The sequence below is a fragment of the Caretta caretta genome, chromosome 11 (assembly GCF_965140235.1).
Source record: "Caretta caretta isolate rCarCar2 chromosome 11, rCarCar1.hap1, whole genome shotgun sequence".
Taxonomy (NCBI): Eukaryota; Metazoa; Chordata; order Testudines; family Cheloniidae; genus Caretta; species Caretta caretta.
Window position 1 is genome coordinate 75943553 of NC_134216.1, and position 19911 is coordinate 75963463.

Consider the following 19911-nt stretch of genomic DNA (forward strand, 5'->3'; position numbering starts at 1 on the left):
AAATTCCGTTCTTTGCTGATCCATTCAAACCCTCTGATCCATTCAAACTTTCTTCACTCTGTGCCACCTCATTATTATTGAGTCATGTTACTTACAAAAGATTTAGCTTCATCACAAGGGGGAAAAGCAGCCAACCTTCCCCTCTGCAACAATCCCCGCTCAGCAGGAAAAAGGCCAGAAGCAGCTTTGCCAAGAGATGGAAGCAGAGATGAAAGCACAGAATGATTACTCTGTGTTTGGGATTCATTCAAATCCCCCCTTCAGGTCTGTGACTCTTTCATCTTTAGCCCCAGTGAGTCTGATTTAGGATCAAAGTGTGACATCTCAGCACAGAGAAAGCTCAGAACATGGCATCACGTGACATATTTGGAGGTCCAGGGATAGAACATGGGGAGGATAAAGGCTATCGTGGCTTACTCGAAGCTAATGCTGCTGGGGCAAGGGGGGATTGTGATAGTGACGGGAAAGGAGGGAATCCCTTTGATTCACCCCATCAGGTGTGACAGAGGCTGAAATGACACATTTTCCCTACCTTCCTCCTGCTCTTTATTCTATTTCAATCTATTTTAAAAGAGGAAAATGAGGGGGGAGGGATTATTCTGTCCAGCACAACCCTGAGCAAGGCGAGAACAACTGGGATTCAGACAATCTGTCCCCTAGGGGGAACTCAATGACTAACAATCACTTTGAAATGGTTAGGGTTTGTCTAGACTAGGAAAAATGATGGAGGTGAGCTCAGGTCAAGGGGAAAGCTAACTCCTTGTCCACAATGTAGTTGTGTTGTTACAAGAAGATCACTAAGACAAGCAGCTACCTCCATGTACAATCCCAGTGGAGACAAGGCCGTTTTTACATCAGTGTAGCTAGTCAAGGTCAATCCATCTCCCCCACCTGATGCTGATGGATATTTCTGGCAGGAGAAGGACACACTCCCAAGAGATATAAGAGAAAGAAGTTGATAAAGGATGAGGGGAATCACCCCAAAGAAGGGGAAGGGGCAAAAGACAAAGGCAGGCAACTCACATGGAGCTGAGAGACCACACTGAAGAAAATGGTGCAAACTAGGTGGGAATTCGCTAATGTATTTTACAAAAAATATTTGGCGAGCCCTAGTCAAGACATTTATGGCATTACTCGCCTGCATGGATTCTCTTATGTCGGATAAAACTTGAGCTCCAACGAAAGCTTTTCCTGCACTCAAGGCATCTGTAGGGTCTCTCTCCAGTGTGGACTCTCTGATGTCTGATGAGGTATGCACTGACTTTGAAGCTTTTCCCACACTCAGGGCATCTGTAGGAGCCCTCTCCTGTGTGGATTCTCTGATGTGTGATAAGGTGTGAACGCTTGATGAAGCTTTTCCCACACGCGGAGCACTTGTAAGATGCCTCTCCTGTGTGGACTCTCCGATGTCTGATGAAGTATGAGCTGTCTTTGTAACTTTTCCCGCAGTCAGGGCATGTCAAGGATCCCCCTCCTGTGTGGATTTGCTGATGTCTGATGAGATGTGAAGTCACATTGAAGCTTTTCCCGCAGTCAGAACACTTGTAGGGTCGCTCACCTGTGTGGATTCTCTGATGCCTGATAAGATGTGAGCTCTCACTGAAGCTTTTCCCGCACTCAAAACACGTGTAGGGTCGCTCTCCTGTGTGGATTCTCTCATGTGTGATCAGGTTTGAGCTTCGATTGAAGCTTTTCCCACACTCAGAGCATGTGTAAGGTCGCTCTCCTGTGTGGATTCTCTGATGTGTAATAAGGTCTGAGCGCCGAGTGAAGGGTTTTCTGCACTCAGAGCACGAGTAGGGTCTCTCTCCCGTGTTGATTCTTTTATGTGTAATAAGGTCTGAGCCACTACTGAAGGTTTTCTCTGGCCTTTGCTGACTCTCACAGGCGTTAGCCTCTGCACAACTCCAAGAAATTTTCCCTTTGGATCTTCCTGCTAATGTCCCATGTGGTTCAACTTGCTCAGCATCGTCCTGGTGGGGAGTCGTCTTCTTGTTCTCACTCAGCATCCGATCGCCTGGAAGGACAGAGAGAGAATCCACACATAGGTCACTCCCTGTGCTGCGGATAAAGAAAACCTCAGGGAAAGGAATGGAAAAAGGTGGGAACTACCCAAAATAAGTGCTCGAGAGATAAAAGAAACCAGGATTTGACTTCCACCTTTTACTGCCCATCCTCAAATCTCTTCCCCAGAAGACAGAGACGTGGGCAGTACATTTTCCCATGGTTCACCACAGTTTTAGAGCTAGAGGCCACATTTTGGCAGGGGAAACTAGGGACTCTGGAATGTGGTTACTTTGACTCAGGTCAGGGCACTGCTGTGTGGACGCCAGAGCCCTAGGTTCCAGTACAGGTTAAAAAAGTCTTAACATAGGGTTAAAATACCATGTAAACACTCAGGCCAATGGTTTCTTCAAGATCGCTAAGCTGAGCAGCTAACTCCATGTACAATCCCAGTGCAGACAAGGCACAGGTACTTTTTACCTCACTGTAGGGTCAACCCCATTTCCCCAACGTGGCACTGATAGTATTTCTGGCAGGAGGACACAATCTCCAGACAAAGCGTTGTGAAAGAAGGGTGAGGTACAAAAGACAGAGGCAGGCAACTCCTGTGGACCTAACAGACCACACTGAAAAAAATGGTGCAAATTACTTGGGAATTAGCTAAGGTCTTATTTTTAAAAATCTTTGGCCAGCCCTAGTCAAGACAATTATGGCATTACTTGCCTGTGTGGGTTCTCTTGTGTCTCATAAAAGTTGAGTCCTGTCTAAAACTTTTCCCACACTCAGGGCACATGAAGGATCTCTCTCCTGTGTGGATTCTCTGATGTGTGATAAGGTGTGAGCGCCGATTGAAGCTTTTCTCACACTCAGAACATGTGTATGGTTGTTCTCCTGTGTGAACTCTCCGATGTCTGCTGAGGTTTGAGCTGTGGTTGAAACTTTTCTCACAATAAGAGCATGTGTAGGGTCTCTCTCCCGTGTTGATTCTATCATGTCTAATAAGGTCCGAGAAGCTACTGAAGCTTTTCTCTGGCCTATGCTGACTCTTACAGGCTTTTGCCTCTCCACAGCTCCCAGAAACTTTCTCTCTGGACATTCCTTCTAATGTCCCACGTGGTTCCAGTTTCTCAGCATCCTCCTGCTGTGGATTCTGCTCCTCGTTCTCACTCACCATCTGATCACCTGGAAGGAGAGAGAGAGAATCTAGGCATGGGTCACTCCCTGTGCTGGGGAGAAAGGAAACCCCAGAGACAAATGGGAAAAGGTGGGCCCAAACCAACATAAGTGCCGGAGACATCGAACAAAACAGGATTTGATTTGCACCCCTGCTCCAACCTTCCCTGCCGAAAGCCCTTCACCTGAGAACAGAGAGACGGGGTCATTTCTGGGTCCACATCCCATTCAGGGGGAAGGAAGATTGGGGAGGGGGCTACACCCAAGTGTCAGTCAGGAAAGGTGGGAAGCCAGGAGTGACATCTGCCATGAGGATGCCACACCTGCTAGAAACAATTCTGTATTTGGAGAGCTCACAAGATCTTTGTAGGGAATCCCAAACGCTTCCTTCATTCATGTAAAGTTTCTGAGTTGTTTAGCTGACTCCTCACCAGTCTGGGCACCTTTCTGGAGCTCTCTTTCCTCAGAGCCCTGGAGATCTGGGACCCACGGCTCTTCCCCATTTTCCAGCCGGGAGATCACATCAGGTTTGGAAACTGGAAACCCTACGTAAGAGAACAAAAACAAGAGAGATCAGCAGAATTTCTGGGATATTTGTCACAAAGAACTTTCCAAGATTTTACCCTCAGCTCATTTTTGAGCATCCTGAAGCCATCTTCCTGGGCTCCAAACAGCAGGACAGTTATTATTATTAGAATCAGAGAATCATAGACTATTAGGGTTGGAAGAGACCTCAGGAGGTCATTTAGTCCAATTCCCTGCTCAAAGCAGGACCAACACCAACTAAATCATCCCAGCCAGGGCTTTGTCAAGATGGCCCTTAAAAACCTCTAAGGATGGAGATTTCACCACCTCCCTAGGTAACCCATTCCAGTGTTTCACCACCCTCCTAGTGAAAACGTTTTTCCTAATATCTAATCTAAACCTCCCCCACTGCAACTTGAGACCATTACTCCTTGTTCTGTCATCAGCTCCTACTGAGAACAGTCTAGATCCATCCTCTTTGGAACCCCCCTTCAGGTAATTGAAGGCTGCTATCAACCCCCACTCACTCTTCTCTTCTGCAGACTAAATAAGCACAGTTCCCTCAGCCTCTCGTCGTAAGTCATGTGCCCAGCCCCCTAATCATTTTCGTTGCCCTCTGCTGGACTCCCTCCAGTTTGTCCACATCCCTTCTGTATTGGGGGGACCAAAACTGGACGCAATACTCCAGGTGTGGCCTCATCAGTGCCGAACAGAGGGGAATAATCACTTCCCTAGATTTGCTGGCAATGCTCTTACTAATACAGCCCAATATGCCATTGGCCTTCTTGGCAACAAGGGCACACTGCTGACTCATATTCAGCTTCTCATCCACTGTAGTCCCCAGGTCCTTTTCTGCAGAACTGCTGCTTAGCCACTCGGTCTGCAGCCTTTAGCGGTGCATGGGATTCTTCCTTCCTAAGTGAAGAACTCTGCACTTGTCCTTGCTGAACTTCATCAGATTTCTTTTGGCCCAATCCTCCAATTTGTCTAGGTCACTTTGGACCCTATCCCTACCCTCCAGTGTATTTACCTCTCCCCCCAGTTTAGTGTCATCTGCGAACTTGAGGAGGGTGCAATTAATCCCATCAACCAGATCATTAATAAAGATGTTGAACAAAAGCGGCCCTAGGACCGACTCCTGGGGCACTACGCTTGATACCGGCTGCCAACTAGACATCATGCCATTCATCACTACTCATTGAGCCCGACAATCTAGCCAGCTTTCTATCCACCTTATGGTCCATTCATCCAATCCATACTTTTTTAACTTGCTGTCAAGAAGACTGTGGGAGACCGTGTCAAAACTTTGCTAAAGTCAAGATATATCACATCCACTGCTCTCCCCATATCCACAGTGCCAGTTATCTCATCATAGAAGGCAATCAGGTTGGTCAGCAATGACTCGCCCTTGGTGAATTTATGCTGACTGTTCCTGATCACCTTCCTCTCCTCCAAGTGCTTCAAAATGGATTCCTTGAGGACCTGCTCCATGATTTTGCTGGGGACTGAAGTGAGGCTGACTGGTCTGTAGTTCTCTTTTTTCCCTTTTTTAAATATGGGCACTATATTTGCCTTTTTCCGATCGTCTGGGACCTCCCCCGATTGCCACAAATTTTCAAAGATAATAGCCAATGGCTCTGCAATCACATCCGCCAACTCCCTCAGCACCCTGGATGCATTAGATCTGGACCCATGGACTTCTGCACGTCCAGCTTTTCTAAATAGTCCTTAATCTGTTCTTTCACCACTGAGGACTGCTCACCTCCTCCCCATGCTGTGCTGCCCTGTGCAGCAGTCTGGGAGCTGACCTTGTCTGTGAAGACCAAGGCAAAAAAAGCCTTGACTACTTCAGCTTTTTCCACATCATCTGTCACTATGTTGCCTCCCCCATTCAGTAAGGATCCCACACTTTCCCTGACCGCCTTCTTTTTGCTAACATACCTGTAGAAACCCTTCTTGTTACCCTTCACATCCCTTGCTAGCTGCAACTCCAATTGTGCCTTGGCCTTCCTGATTACACCCCTGCATGCTCTAGCAATATTTTTATACTACTATCTGTCCAAATTTCCACTTCTTGTAAGCTTCCTTTTTGAGTTTAAGCTCACCAAAGATTTCACTGTTAAAAGCTGATCGCCAGCCATATTTTCTATTCTTTCTGCACTTAGGGATAGTTTGTTCCTGCACCCTCAATAAGGCTTCTTTAAAATACAGCCAGCTCTCCTGGACTCCTTTCCCCCTCATATTAGCCTCCCAGGGGATCCTGCCCATCAGTTCCCTCAGGGAGTCTAAGTCTGCTTTTCTGAAGTCCAGGGTCCGTATTTTGCTACTCTCCTTTCTTTCTTTTCTCAGGATCCTGAACTCAACCATCTCATGGTCACTGCTGCCTAGGTTGCCACCCACTTCTACTTCCCCTACCAATTCTTCCCTGTTTGTGAGCAGCAGGTCAAGAGGAGCAGAGCACATGTACCAGGGAGTTGTCCCCAACACTCTCCAAAAACTTCCTGGATTGTCTGCGCATTGCTGTATTGCTCTCCCAGCAGATGTCAGGGTGATTGAAGTCCCCAATTAGAACCAAGGCCTGTTATCTGGAGACTTCAATTAGTTCTGCGAAGAAAGCTTCGTCTACTTCATCCTTTTGATCTGGTGCTCTATAGCAAACACCCACCATGACATCATCCCTGTTGCTCTCACCTCTAAACTTAACCCATGTTTATTACAGTAGTGCCTAAGGGCCAATAAAAAATGGGGCCCCATTGTTCTCAGTATTGTATAAACACAGAGTAGTAGATTGTCCATGCCTGAGGAACTTACAGTCCAAATGGATAAGACACACACCAGGTGGGGGACGGGTTAGAATACATGAGCAGAGTGAACGATGTAATGGCAAACAGACAAGATAAACACAGGCATAACTTGACACCGGGGTTAAAGGACACTACGGGGTACAGGTAGCCCTGCCCCCAGGCCTGCGGAGCATGCTTCAGCTCGAGGAGCAGGTTAGAAAGCTTCGTCTACTTCATCCTTTTGATCTGGTGCTCTATAGCAAACACCCACCATGACATCATCCCTGTTGCTCTCACCTCTAAACTTAACCCATGTTTATTACAGTAGTGCCTAAGGGCCAATAAAAAATGGGGCCCCATTGTTCTCAGTATTGTATAAACACAGAGTAGTAGATTGTCCATGCCTGAGGAACTTACAGTCCAAATGGATAAGACACACACCAGGTGGGGGACGGGTTAGAATACATGAGCAGAGTGAACGATGTAATGGCAAACAGACAAGATAAACACAGGCATAACTTGACACCGGGGTTAAAGGACACTACGGGGTACAGGTAGCCCTGCCCCCAGGCCTGCGGAGCATGCTTCAGCTCGAGGAGCAGGTTAGAAGATGCTTATAAGCCCAGGGAAATGGGGGAGAGGGAACAGGCTAAGGGAAAACAGGTCCTTCTCCTGAAAAGCCACTTGGAAGGTTGGACCCGGGATGGACCAGCAACAGTGGTGTGGCCCCCAGGCCGTGACTTCTCCAAACCCCGCCCCCCCTTTTCTCACAACCAACAGACCCCACAGGGCTGTGCTCTTTTGAACTCAGGGGGAGCTTGAGTGGGAGATGAGACACCGACCAGAGACCTTGGCAGAGGCCGTTGCCATGGTGGAGAACTATGTGATGTCCTTTGGGTCCAAAGCTGAAGCACCAAAAGCCAGTCTAGTGTACATCCAGGGCCGCAAGTATCACTGAGCCCAAAACTCACTGAGGCTCTCCAGGGGTACTTGGACGAATACTAGTAGACAAGGATGCAAAGACCAACAGAGGAGCCTGGAAGCCCACCCTCAGCTAGCCAGGAGACATTTGCATCAAGCAGAACAGCCTTATTTGAAGGGGCCACCCCACTCAGGAGAATTAACGGCAAAACCTGGGGGCTGCTTGCATGTGAGCAGCCAGGCCATTTAAGATGGGACTGCCCATTCAGGGACTATAATTATGGGCCGGCCTGGAGAGCGGATAAGTGGTCTCAGAAAAGGGCCCCAGGGAAATGGAGTAAAAGTACAAGACAGACTCTGGCTGCAGCCAGACTTTAGTCAGTGAGCGACTGGTGGAGTCGGAAGGAGAATCTAGAGGCATGATCTGCTGCCAGTGTATCCATGGGACATACAACCCTGTTTGATGAGACCAACTCACTGTGCAAGACCACACTGAGACAGTGCAGGCCAGAGTGACCAAAGACCTGGCCCATCTGGTCATACTTTGGCATGAATGGAAGTTTTTCAAGGACGATGTCCAGGGAAGGCATGGAGCATCTGCAGAGGGGCTAAAGCCCGGACTGGAAGAACCATGGTGGCTACGAGGAGGTGCCACGAGGCGATGGCTCCATTGGAAGCCAAAGATCTAGGAGAGAGAAAGCATGCTGATGGATAAATGACTTTTCACCTGAACTTAACTGGAGGAGTGAGGGCCTGCTACCATCTCTCAACCTGGACCTGCTGTCTAGCAAATAAACATTGTGGAAGAGCAAAGGAGGGACCCAACCCTGAGTCAGGTTTACGAAGTCTCACCCATGTAAATGACAAAGTGTTAGACTCACAGCAGATGAAATAGTGGCCCTATTTCTAATAGGGGAGGTCAGAATGCAGCTTTGGTACCCTGGAATTTCCAAAGGGGAGGTGCTTCAATTGGCCTATGCAGTGCTGTGCCGGGGCACTTGGGGACAGAGAAGACACTCAACAGAGTGACCATGGAGTTCTACTGGCCAGGCATCCACCCCAGAGGTACAGGACTATTGTGCCTCCTGCCCCAGGTGCCAGTGGGTGAGCCAGAAAAAGATCTTAAAGGCCTCCCCGGTACTACTCCCCAGTGCAGGGGTCCCTCTGACTGGCAGGGGCTGGGATTGGGGGACAGGGGAAGGATCAATGGATGATTGCTCTGTTGTGTCCATTACCAGTGGGAGCCGCGATCGGCCGAACCTGCGGACGCGGCAGGTAAACAAACTGGCCCGGCCCACCAGAGGCTTTCCCTGCACAAGTGGCATCCAAAGTTTGGGAAACACTGCTCTAGACCATTTATAAATATGTTGAACAGCACTGGTCCCAGTACAGATTCCTGCCGGACCCCGCTGTTTACCTCTTTCCACTATGAAAACTGACCATTTATTCCTACCCTTTGTTTCCTATCTTTTAACCAGTTACTAATCCATGAGAGGATCTTCCCTCTTATCCCATGACTTCTTAGTTTGCTTAAGAGCCTTTGGTGAGGAATTTTGTCAAAGCCTTTCTGAAAGTCCAAGTACACTATATCCACTGGATCACCCTTGTCAACATTTGTTGACTCCTCAAATAATTCTAATGGATTGGTAAGGTACGATTTCCCTTTACAAAAGTCATTTTGACTCTTCCCCAACAATTAATCACAGTTAACTCATCCAATTAATTCAAAAAAATGAATTGTGATTAAAAAAGTTAATTGTGATTAATCACAGTTTTAATCACACTGTTAAACAACAGAATACCAATTTAAATTTATTAAATTTTTTGGATGTTTTTCTATATTTTCAAATATATTGATTTCAGTTACAACACAGAATACAAAGCGTACAGTGCTCACTTTATATTATTATTTTTTATTACAAAACGAGAGCCAACGTAATCCAGAAACTAGCAGGTACAACCTGGGTGCATCAGCATCAGTGTTGCGAACATCTACAATAGCACTTGTATATTCGGTAGCTGAATATTGTGCACCGATATGGAGCAGATGCAGTCACACACGACTTTGTAGCTGGTATTGCAAGGTATTTATGTGCCAGATATACTAAACTTTCATTTGCCCCTTCATGCTTTGGCCAGCATTCCAGAGGACATGCTTCCATGCTGATCATGCTCGTTACAAAAATTATGAGTCAATTAAATTTGTGACTGAACTCCTTGGGGAAGAATTGTATGTCTCCTGCTCTGTTTTACCCACATTCTGCCATATATTTCATGTTATAGCAGTCTCAGATGATGACCAAGCACATGTTGTCATTTTAAGAACACTTTCACTGCAGATTTGACAAAATGCTAAGAAGATACCAATGTGAGCTTTCTAAAGATAGATAGAGCACTTGACTCAAGGTTTAAGAATCTGAAGTGCCTTCCAAAATCTGAGAGGGACGAAGCGTTGAGCATGCTTTCAGAAGTCTTAAAAGAGCAACTCTCTGATATGGAAACTACAGAACCTGAACCACCAAAAAACAACCTTCTGCTGGTGGCATCTGACTCAGATCATGAAAATGAACATGTGTTGGTCTGCACTGCTTTGGCTCATTATCAAGCAGAATGGATGTATATCCTCTGGAATGGTGGTTGAAGCATGAAGGGGCATATGAATCTTTAGCGCATCTGGCACGTAAATATCTTGCGACGCCAGCTACAACAATATCATGCGAATGCCTATTCTCACTTTCAGGTGACATTGTAAACAAGAAGCAGGCAGCATTATCTCCCGTAAATGTAAACAAACTTGTTTGTCTGAGTGATTGGCTGAACAAGAAGTAGGACTGAGTGGACTTCTAGGTTCTAAAGTTTTACATTGTTTTATTTTTGAATGCAGGGTTTTTTGTTTTTTTTTACATAATTCTACATTTGTATGTTCCACTTTCATGATAAAGAGACTGCACTACAGTACCTGTAATGGGGGATTGGAAAAATACTATTTCTTTTGTTTGTTTACAATGCAAACATTTGTAATAAAAAATAAATATAAGGTGAGCAGTGTACACTTTGTATTCTGTGGTCCCATCCAGGGATTGCCATACCAGTGTGGATAGCCTTGGGGATATGGAGATTGTGCTGTAATGCATCTTCCAGTTGTAGGTAACTGAATCTGGGGAGAGTATTGAGAGGAAAACATCTGGTCATCATATTCTTCTTCCTCGTCCTCATCCTCCCACACTTCATTGGAGGGGCTTGAAGTGGTAGGGGAGTACTGAAGGTAGGGTGCTAAAGATCTCGGTGACAGACGGGTGCCAAGAAGAGGAGAGTCAGGAGCATGGGACACCCTTAATTCCTCTGCCTGTAAAAACTGCAGTGGAGCTGACTGACCAGGAGTCGGTGCCGGTGTAGCTGGTGGAGGCAGAGTCCGCTGGGGCATCTGCTGGCGCACTGAAGGGTATCCCAGGGGCGCAAGCTGGCTCCGCGGAGTAGGAGTCCCTGAGGGAGGCGCTGCAAGGGAGGCTGGAGACCTCAGGAGGCTCGGTGCTGAGAGCGGCAGCTGTAAAAGCAGCGCCGCGAGATCAAAGAATGGTGCCACAACCGCCACTTGTACTGCTAGCACTGTAGCAGCTCTCGGCACCGAACTGACAGAGGTGGCCAAAGGTGAGCTGAAAGAGGCAGGCACCTGGAAGCCCTGAGCCTTGGCACCCTCTAGTGGGGCAGCCAACTCGCGGTCGGAGCCTGAGGTGTCTGCCGCGTGGAAGGTGCTGAGCTGCGGAGCGGCAGTTACCGGAAACAGGAGAGCCGGTTTTAACTTGTTCCCTGAGGAACGGCTCCTGAGGGGAGAGGAAGCTGGCCATTTTTTTGCTTTTGTTTTGCCTCTCGGGGGTGTCACAGAGGTTTGCTGGCCAGGGTCAGACGCAGGTCTGAGGAAGTTTTCCAGGAGCAGCATTTTAAGTCTGAGCTCCCTGTCCTTGCAGGTCCGCACTTTCAATTTGTTGCAGTGGATGCATTTTTGGGGTACATGAGACTCCCCCAACCAGTGGTTTTTTGTTTTTCTTTTTTGCTGGTTCGGGTTCTGTAGTTTCCACGTCAGTTGCTCTTTTAAGACTTCTGTTTAGCATATCTGGCATGTAAATACCTTGCAGCACCAGCTAAAAAAGTGCCATGCGAATGCCTGTTCTCACTTTCTGGTGACATTGTAAATAAGCAGAGGGCAGCATTACCTCCTGTAAATGTAAACAAACTTGTTTGTCTCTTAGTGATTGGCTGAAAAAGAAGTAGGACTGAGCGGACTAGTAGGCACTAAAGTTTCACATTGTTCTGTTTTTGAGTGCAGTTATGTAACAAAAAAAAATCTACATTTATAAGTTGCATTTTCACGACAGATATTGCACTACAGTACTTGTATGAGATGAATTGAAAAATACTATTTATTTTGTTTATCATTTTTACAGTGAAAATATTTATAAACAGAAATATACATTTTGATTTCAGTTACAACATACAATATAATATATATGAAAATGTAGAAAAACATCCAAAATATTTGATAAATTTCAATTGGTATTCTATTGTTTAACAGTGCAATTAAAACTGCGATTAATTTTTTGTCGTGATTAATATTTTTTGAGTTAATCACATGAGTTAACTGTGATTAATCGACAACCCTAAAAATCATTTCATTTTTCCTAACCAGGCCTTGAAGTATGTCATTATCCTCAACTCTTGGGTACAACTGAAAATCCTTCTGCCTCTTTTTTTCTTTTTTTTGTTAGTCCAAAATTTTGCCATTCCTCTTTTTTGTATTTTTCTGTACTAGGCTTTCTTAAAACGTTTTTAGCTAATTTATGTGCCATTTAATTCCCTCTTATCCCGATATGCTGTGGGATCCAACCTAACGCTACACGTATCCCCAACTCTACTCCGTTATTGGAAATATAATTTAATTGATGAAATTATTTTACATACAGAGACACCCTTTTTTTATCACCATAAATCCTGAGATTGAGTTAAAAAAAATGACTTTCTCTGTTGGGCATACATCCCAGATCCAATTTAATGCTCGTATTATTGCTGCTAGTTTGGCCGTCATGACAGCTGCAAAATCAGATATTCTTTTAGATATACTAATTCCAAAGTTTGGTGTACAATATTTTGCCCCTACTGCTTCTGTTTTTTCTTGTTTGGACCCATCTGTACATATTTCACAAAACTGACTCGTTTTCATCTATATATTGGTACACTTCATAATACCGCCTGTTGCTTTTCCCCCTTCAGTTTATAAAATAAGTCTAAATCCACATTTGGACATGTGACTTTCCATCCATAACCAATTTTCCCAAGACTAAAAGTTTTGACTGTGTTTAGCTTTTCCTTTCAACTTCTGCACCTACATTTTAACTCGAACAGCATGTGGAGGTCTAACCAGTTGTGCTATAGTTCATCTATTGAATTCCCAGCCATCCTCACATTTATTGGGTACTTTCATCATTGCAACCAAGGCTGGTGGAAGCCAGAGAGGGCTGTGGGGCTGCAGACAGGCTGCTGGGATCAGAGCTGATGACCCGGGGCTGTCTAGTACACACATACTCAGGGCGTGACCTGCATGCTGGTAGGCTGATTCTCAGCAGCCCAGGTTGGGAGCTACAGCAGCAAAGCATTGTGAGGCACCCAGAGTTCAGGCCTAGTAGTGACACAAACCCCCCACTGGCATGCATTGCCGCCAAACCCCATGACAGCCGCTGACTTCCTAATATTTTGTCTTTTCACTTGCTTCTCCTTCTCTCATCACTGCTCAGTTCCAATGGCACCCTATACATCACCCCCTTCGCTCCAGGATCAGACTTTCGTAGTTAGCAACTTATTTTAACTTTCCCTAGCATTGCAGTTTTTAGCAGTTCATCAACTTGCTCTTTGTTCTTACATTCAGCTACAGTTCATCTTGCAACCCGGTCACCTACTCTCATTGCTTTGGCGAGGGATCTTAGTTATAACAATTCAGGTTAGTTCCTTCCTCCGCTTTGGTTTTTTACTAGTATCATCATCTGAGTCTGCTTCTATTTTATTTTTCTTTTCTACTTGAATCCATTTCCCCTCCCTACTATGCTTTCCTTCACTTACCAAAGTGACTACCTTTTAGGGTCAGAAAATATTCCATCTCCGCCCCTGCCTGCTTCTCTCCTCTCCGCCAAGACCCGCCCTCCACCTAGCTCCCCCTCCTCTGGCCAGCAGGCAATCAGTTAATCACCTCCCAGGTGCAGCACATAACTAATTAGGTTCTCTCCTTTGTCTTATAGGTGATGGGGAGGAAACCCCATCACATATGCCCCCCCCCCTTCAAAAACCTTGCTCCAACCCCTACTGAGGTCTACAAGCTGTGCCTCCATCGGATCATGTGCTTCATTGCTTCCACATCCCCCTTCAGCTGGCGCACCTCCTGGAGCAACTGATCCTTCTCCTGGAGCGCCCCCAGCAAGTCTCCTCTATGTCTCTCAGCTGCAAATCGCACTCTTTGCATGGTTTCATCTGTTTCCTGGATCTCAGCTACATGTGTTACCAAGACTGCAGAGCCAGCTTTCCCCAGGGCCTCTGTATTCACCTGACTTCAAGCTGCTTCCTTGCGGTGGTAACAATCTTGTCCCCCAGTTTCTCCCCATTTCTGACCAAGCAGGTCTTTTGGGTGGGTGTATGCTCTACTGCCATTAGAGTTGGGTTCCCTTTGCCTGTAACTACAGCTTTTGAGCTGTGGGTTACCCACACTCTTTCCTGTTCACTCATTCCACCCTCAGGGTGGCCATTTAGGATCTCTTTGTAGGGCCCACCCATTCTCCACCCACCAGAGTCATATGTGGTGGGCAGAGGTTGTCCCATAATTTCACTTCAACGCACAGGTACACACACTGGGGCGGAGGCACACTCTTCATTCTCACCCTCTTTGTTTTGTTGGGGAGTTTGCTGGTTTCCCTCCTCCTCATGGTTACCCCTTTCTTTATTTTCTCTCTGGCTTGTATTCTCCTGTCTGACCTTTCTGTGGTTAATGGCTCTTTCCCTCCACCATGCCTCCTCACCCAGACACCCAAGAACGCAGGGGGGGGGGGACTCCGGCACCCAACCACTCCACCCCAGTGGACAGCCCAAGCAACAGAAGGCTTTCATTCAAGAAGTTTTACAGTGGCCTTTTCCTTCCCTCCTACCCTCCTCCCACATCCCACCCAGGCTACCTTGTGAGTTATCTCCCTATTTTTATAATCAATTAATAAAGAATACATGTTTTTTAAAAGATAGTGACTTTATTTCCTTTGCAAGCCAGCTGTGATCGAAGGGGGGAGGGCAGGTGGCTTACAGGGAATTTAGAGGCACACAGTACCCTGGCCAGTCATGAAACTGGTTTTCAAAGCTTCTCTGATGGGCAGCTCTTCCTGCTGTGTTCTTATAACAGCCCTGGTGTCTGGCTGTGCATATTCAGCGGCCAGGCGATTTACCTCAACCTCCCACCCCACCATAAATGTCTCCCCCCTTATTCTCACAGAGATTGTGGAGCACACAGCAAGCAGGAATAACAATGGGAATATTAGTTTCGCTGCGGTCTGAGCGAGACAGTAAACTGTGCCAGCGACCCATTAAACGTCCAAATGCACATTCTACCACCATTCTGCACTTGTTCAGCCTATAGTTGAAAAGCTCCTTACTACTGTCCAGGCTGCCTGTGTACGGCTTCATGAGCCAGGGCATTAAGGGGTAGGCTGAGTCCCCAAGGATAACTATAGGCATTTCAACATCCCCAACAGTTATTTTCTGGTCTGGGAAGTAAATCCCTTCCTGCAGCCATTTAAACAGACCAGAGTTCCTGAAGACGCGAGCGTCACGAACCTTTCCCGACCATCCCACGTTGAGGTTGGTGAAACATCCCTTGTGATCCACCAGTGCTTGCAGTACTATTGAAAAGTACCCCTTGCGGTTTATGTACTGGCTGCCCTGGTGGTCCGGTCCCAAGATAGGGATATGCGTTCCCTCTATAGCCCCACCAGTTAGGGAATCCCATTGCAGCAAAGCCATCCACTATGACCTGCACATTTCCCAGAGTCACTACCTTTGATAGCAGCAGCTCAATGATTGCGTTGGCTTCTTGCATCACAGCAACCCCACAGTAGATTTGCCCACTCCAAATTGATTACCGACTGACCAGTAGCTGTCTGGTGTTGCAAGCTTCCACAGGCTATTGCCACTCGCTTGTGAACTTGTGAGGGCTGCTCTCATCTTGGTATTCTTGCGCTTCAGGACAGGGGAAAGCAAATCACAAAGTTCCATGAAAGTGCCCTTACGCATGCAAAAGTTTCGGAGCCACTGGGAATCATCCCAAACCTGCAACACTATGTTGTCCCACCAGTCTGTGCTTGTTTCCCGGGCCCAAAATCGGCATTCCACGGCATGAGCCTGCCCCAGTAACACCATGATCTCCAAATTGCTGGGGACCACGGTTTTAGAGAAATCTGTGTTCATGTCCTCATCACTGCGCTGCCATCGCCTCCTCGCCTGGTTTTTCAGGTACTGGTTCTGCATAAACTGCACGATAATGCGTGAGGTGTTTACAATGGCCATAACTGCTGCAGTGAGCTGAATGGGCTCCATGCTTACCATGCTATGGCGTCTGCTCGGGCAATCCAGGGAAAAGGGCGCAAAATGATTGTGTGCTGTTGCTTTCACGGAGGGAGGGAGGGTTGACTGATGACATTTACCCATAACCACCCACGGCAAATTTTTGGCCACATCAGGCATTGGGAGCTCAGCCCAGAATTCCAATGGGCAGCAGGGACTGTGGGATAACTGCCCACAGTGCACTGCTCGGAACGTTGACGCTTGTCACAGTACTGTGGACGCACACCGCCAAATTAAATGTGCTTAGTGGGGACGCACGCACTCGACTTTATACAATCTGTCCCCAAAAATCGACTTCTGTAAAATCGGAGTACTTTCGTAGTGTAGACATGGCCTGAGTGTTAAAGACAGGAACACTTCTTAAGCTGCTTTCAGTTTAAGCCTACAGCTGTTAGGGGATGTGGTTTCAGTCCTGGGTCTGGATTTGCAGCAGGCTACCGGGTCAGGCTCAAACCCAGCAGGGCACTAGAGTCCCAAGCTGCCAGGGCAGGTGTCATAACCCTGAGGGTAGCCTAAAATTCCTCCTTACCTGTAAGGGGTTAAGAAGCTCAAATAACCTGGTTGGCACCTGACCAAAGGAATCCATGGGGACAAAAGATACTTTTAAACCTGGGGGCGGGAGGAAAAAGGCTTTGTTTTGGGTTCTTTGTTTCTGTGTTTATTCGCTCTTGGGACTAAGAGGAACCGGGTATCAATCCATGTCCTCCAAACCATTCTGAACCCGTCTCTCCTATTCCAGAAATTGTAAATACAGCCAGGCAAGGCGTATTAGTTTATCTTTGTTTTCTCAACTATGAATTTTCCCTTTGCTGAAGGAAGGTTTATCCCTGTTTTGTTGTAACTTTGAAACTAAGGCTAGTGGGTGTTCCTCTATGTTTTGTGCATCTTTTGTTACTCTGTAAAGTTATCTTCCAACCTGATTTTACAGATGGGATTTTTACCTTTTCTATTTTCTTTTCTTTTTTTTTAAATAAAATTCTTCTTTTTAAGAAGTGATTGATTTTTTTTTCAGTGTCCAAAGATCCAGGGATTTGGGTTTGTGTTCACTTTGTAACCAATTGGTTAGGATATTATTCTCAAGCTTCCCCAGGAAAGGGGGTGCAAGGGCTGGGGAGGGATGGATATTTTGGGGGAACAGGAACTCCAAGTGGTCCTTTCCCTGATTCTTTGTCTAAATTACTTGATGGTGGCAGCATACTGTTCAAGGATAAGGTGGAATTTGTGCCTTGGGAAAGTTTTTAACCTAAGCTGGTAAAAATAAGCTTAGGGGGACTTGCACGTGGGTCCCCACATCTGTACCCCAGAGTTCAGAGTGGGGAAGCCGTGGGATCATTTTGAACCAAAACCACAGTAGGATTTTAAAAGGACATTTTTTTTTCCCTTTTGGCTGCTTGGAAGCAGGTTTTTTAGCTGAGAGCAGATGGAGTTTTTTTCTCTGCCTCAGGGCAGAGGGGTTAAGTTGCAACAAAACAGGGATAAACCTCCCTCCAGCAAAGGGAAAATTCATAAATTGAGAAAACGAAGAAACTAATATGCCTTGCCTGGCTGTATTTACAATTACTGGTTCAGAATGGTTTGGAGGACATGGATTGATGTCCGGTCCCTCTTAGTGCCAAGAGCAAACGAACACAGAAACAAAGAACCGAAAACAAAGCCTCTTCCCTCCCCTCCCCCCGCCCCCAGGTTTGAAAGTATCTTTTGTGCCCATTGGTTCCTTTGGTCAGGTGCAAACCAGGTTATTTGAGCTTCTTAACCCCTTACAGATAAGGAGGGATTTTAGGTTACCCTTATGGTTATGACAGCAGGAAAGCAGGGGCAGAAGCAGTCTTGGCACATCAGTTGGCAGCCCCAAGGGGGTTTCTGTGATCCAACCCGTCACACACCTCTATCACTTTGGCACCAAGAAAGAGGGAAGACAGAGAAGACGGTCTACATGATCAACCTGGTTCCAATCACAAGCCTTCTCAAAGGCAGTGAGGTAGGCACCTATACCCCCCTCTCATTAAACTGGGCCAACCATTTGGTAACTGGGCTCCTATGGAACTGGCTTTCGTGGTCTCTCACCACTTTCCCCCTTATGGGACTTCTTGCTTCTCCATACCCACTCCATGCTATCGCGGCTCTTCCTGGTTTTTCCTCTGCTTCTCCTCATGTTTATCCTTTTCTCTGGATCAGCTCGCTGCCTTTCGCGGTCTGCTTGTCTCTGTTCCTCCATCTGAAGCTCCTTTGCTTTCTCCACTCCAACTCTCAATGCTTCAACTCTAGCAAAGGGGGAACCGGATCATCAGGATGCCCCTCCCCCCAGCTGCTGTTGCAGGTGCCTCTGTGACCCTGGGACTCTCTCAAAATCCCACCTGGCTTTGGACCCTAATTCTTGATCCGATCATCCTTCTCCAGCCATGCAGTTGGCTGAGCCTTGTGTAACTTTCCAACACTGAACACTCTCCCACCGCTCTGCTCTGTGATGCTCTTCTCAGGGAGGTGGATATACACCGTTTTCTTGCTGTTTCCTTTGACTAATCTTGTTTTTACTGCTGCAAGTCACTTCTTGCAAAATCCTCCTGTTGCATTCAGAATCCCACCAGCTGTCCACAACTGTCATGGATCCTCACGCTCTGTCCTATGCCCCAGCTTTTAAACAGTCCCTAGAGGGACCCCTTCACTGTGCCAAATCCCCAAGGGGTCCCACTCTTCTCTCAGGGTAGGCCATGCAGCCTCAATGCCTCCAAGACTGAGCCTCTGGGCTCCAGCTCTCCTGCCTCACACCATGAGCTGTGCCCAGCAAGTCCAGCTGAGACAGACTCCTGGTCAGAGACTGTTAGACTCTCCAGGGATTAATGCACCCAGCAAGTATCTGCAGGGACACCCGGCAGCCTTTTCAAAAATGGTAGGGTATATTAGCCAACTGGAACACAGCAGAGGCAAATCCTTAGGTTAGCACAGAGAAATAAAGGTTAAGACATAATCCATATTGGCCAAAGCCCTTGAGCCACGCTGCCATAGGAACCCATTTAAGTGTCCTTTCCCTGTATCTATCCCTTTGTCTTACTTCCAGGAAAGCTCTCTGTCTCTGGGAGCCCAGTTCTTCCTGCTCCTCAAAACACATTGAGTTCACATGCACTCTACCCAGACAAGCTGGGTGCCTCTCATTGATAGGTGTCAAGTGTTCAGTCCTGGGGGTTACGGTGGACTCTGTAAGGACTTCACTGATATGGGTTAGTCCCACTCAGTCCCATAATGAGCCATTCGTATCACCCCATGACAGCTTTTCACACTCAGAACAGAGCAACCCCAAATACAGAGGGCAGCTGAGGCACGTATTGGAGTAACAGAAATATTACCAAAATTCCCACATCCATCACATATACACTGGTCACAGCCCTTGGAGAGAAGCAAAGCACAGGGGCTGGACTTTAGGCCAGTGAACACAATGAAGGGCGAGGGGACTGCAAGCCTTAAACCTTGATCGAGATGCAGGGGCACCTATGTCCCTGCCCACAGACAGGTGATGGTTGGACGCCTGGTACCTGAGAGGGCATTCCTTGAGCAGACTTCGGAGGGGGTCAAACATGTAGCTCCCCCAGACCTGTGACATCAGAAAAGCAGTTTTGGGAGAATTAGGGAATCCAGTGGGTTAGGTGCAGTAGGAGGGCGTATTAACCCCCGCACACACACACACAAACATCTGGGTAAGGCTGGGGAATTAGACACTATAATTCAGGAGCAACAGACTAATTCCTCTGGAAAAGGAGAATGCGATAAACAAGAATCAGGCAACGTGGCATCAGAAGGGACTGACGAAAAGATCCAAAAAGCCTGGAGGGAAGGTAGACCATGGCTGCTGGAGATAGGGGTGGGGAAG

At 46.9% G+C, this 19911-nt stretch overlaps 1 protein-coding gene across 4 annotated transcripts in view; it reads right to left on the reverse strand.

Moving 5' to 3' along the window:
• The window catches only part of LOC125629642 (uncharacterized), a 42749-nt gene that overhangs the window by 14925 nt on the left and 7913 nt on the right, over positions 1 to 19911 (reverse strand). For 2 of the 4 annotated variants that reach the window (XM_075118186.1, XM_075118184.1), the window contains 3 exons: positions 3609 to 3722; positions 2728 to 3186; positions 1139 to 2017 (listed from right to left, as the gene is read on the reverse strand). In XM_075118186.1, the coding sequence (XP_074974287.1) occupies positions 1139 to 2017; positions 2728 to 3178 (1330 nt within the window). In that variant the 5' untranslated portion in view covers positions 3179 to 3186; positions 3609 to 3722. Of the gene's footprint in view, positions 1 to 1138; positions 2018 to 2727; positions 3187 to 3534; positions 3723 to 19911 lie in introns of all 4 variants that reach the window. The other 2 variants (XM_075118185.1, XM_075118187.1) reach the window with 2 other exon arrangements.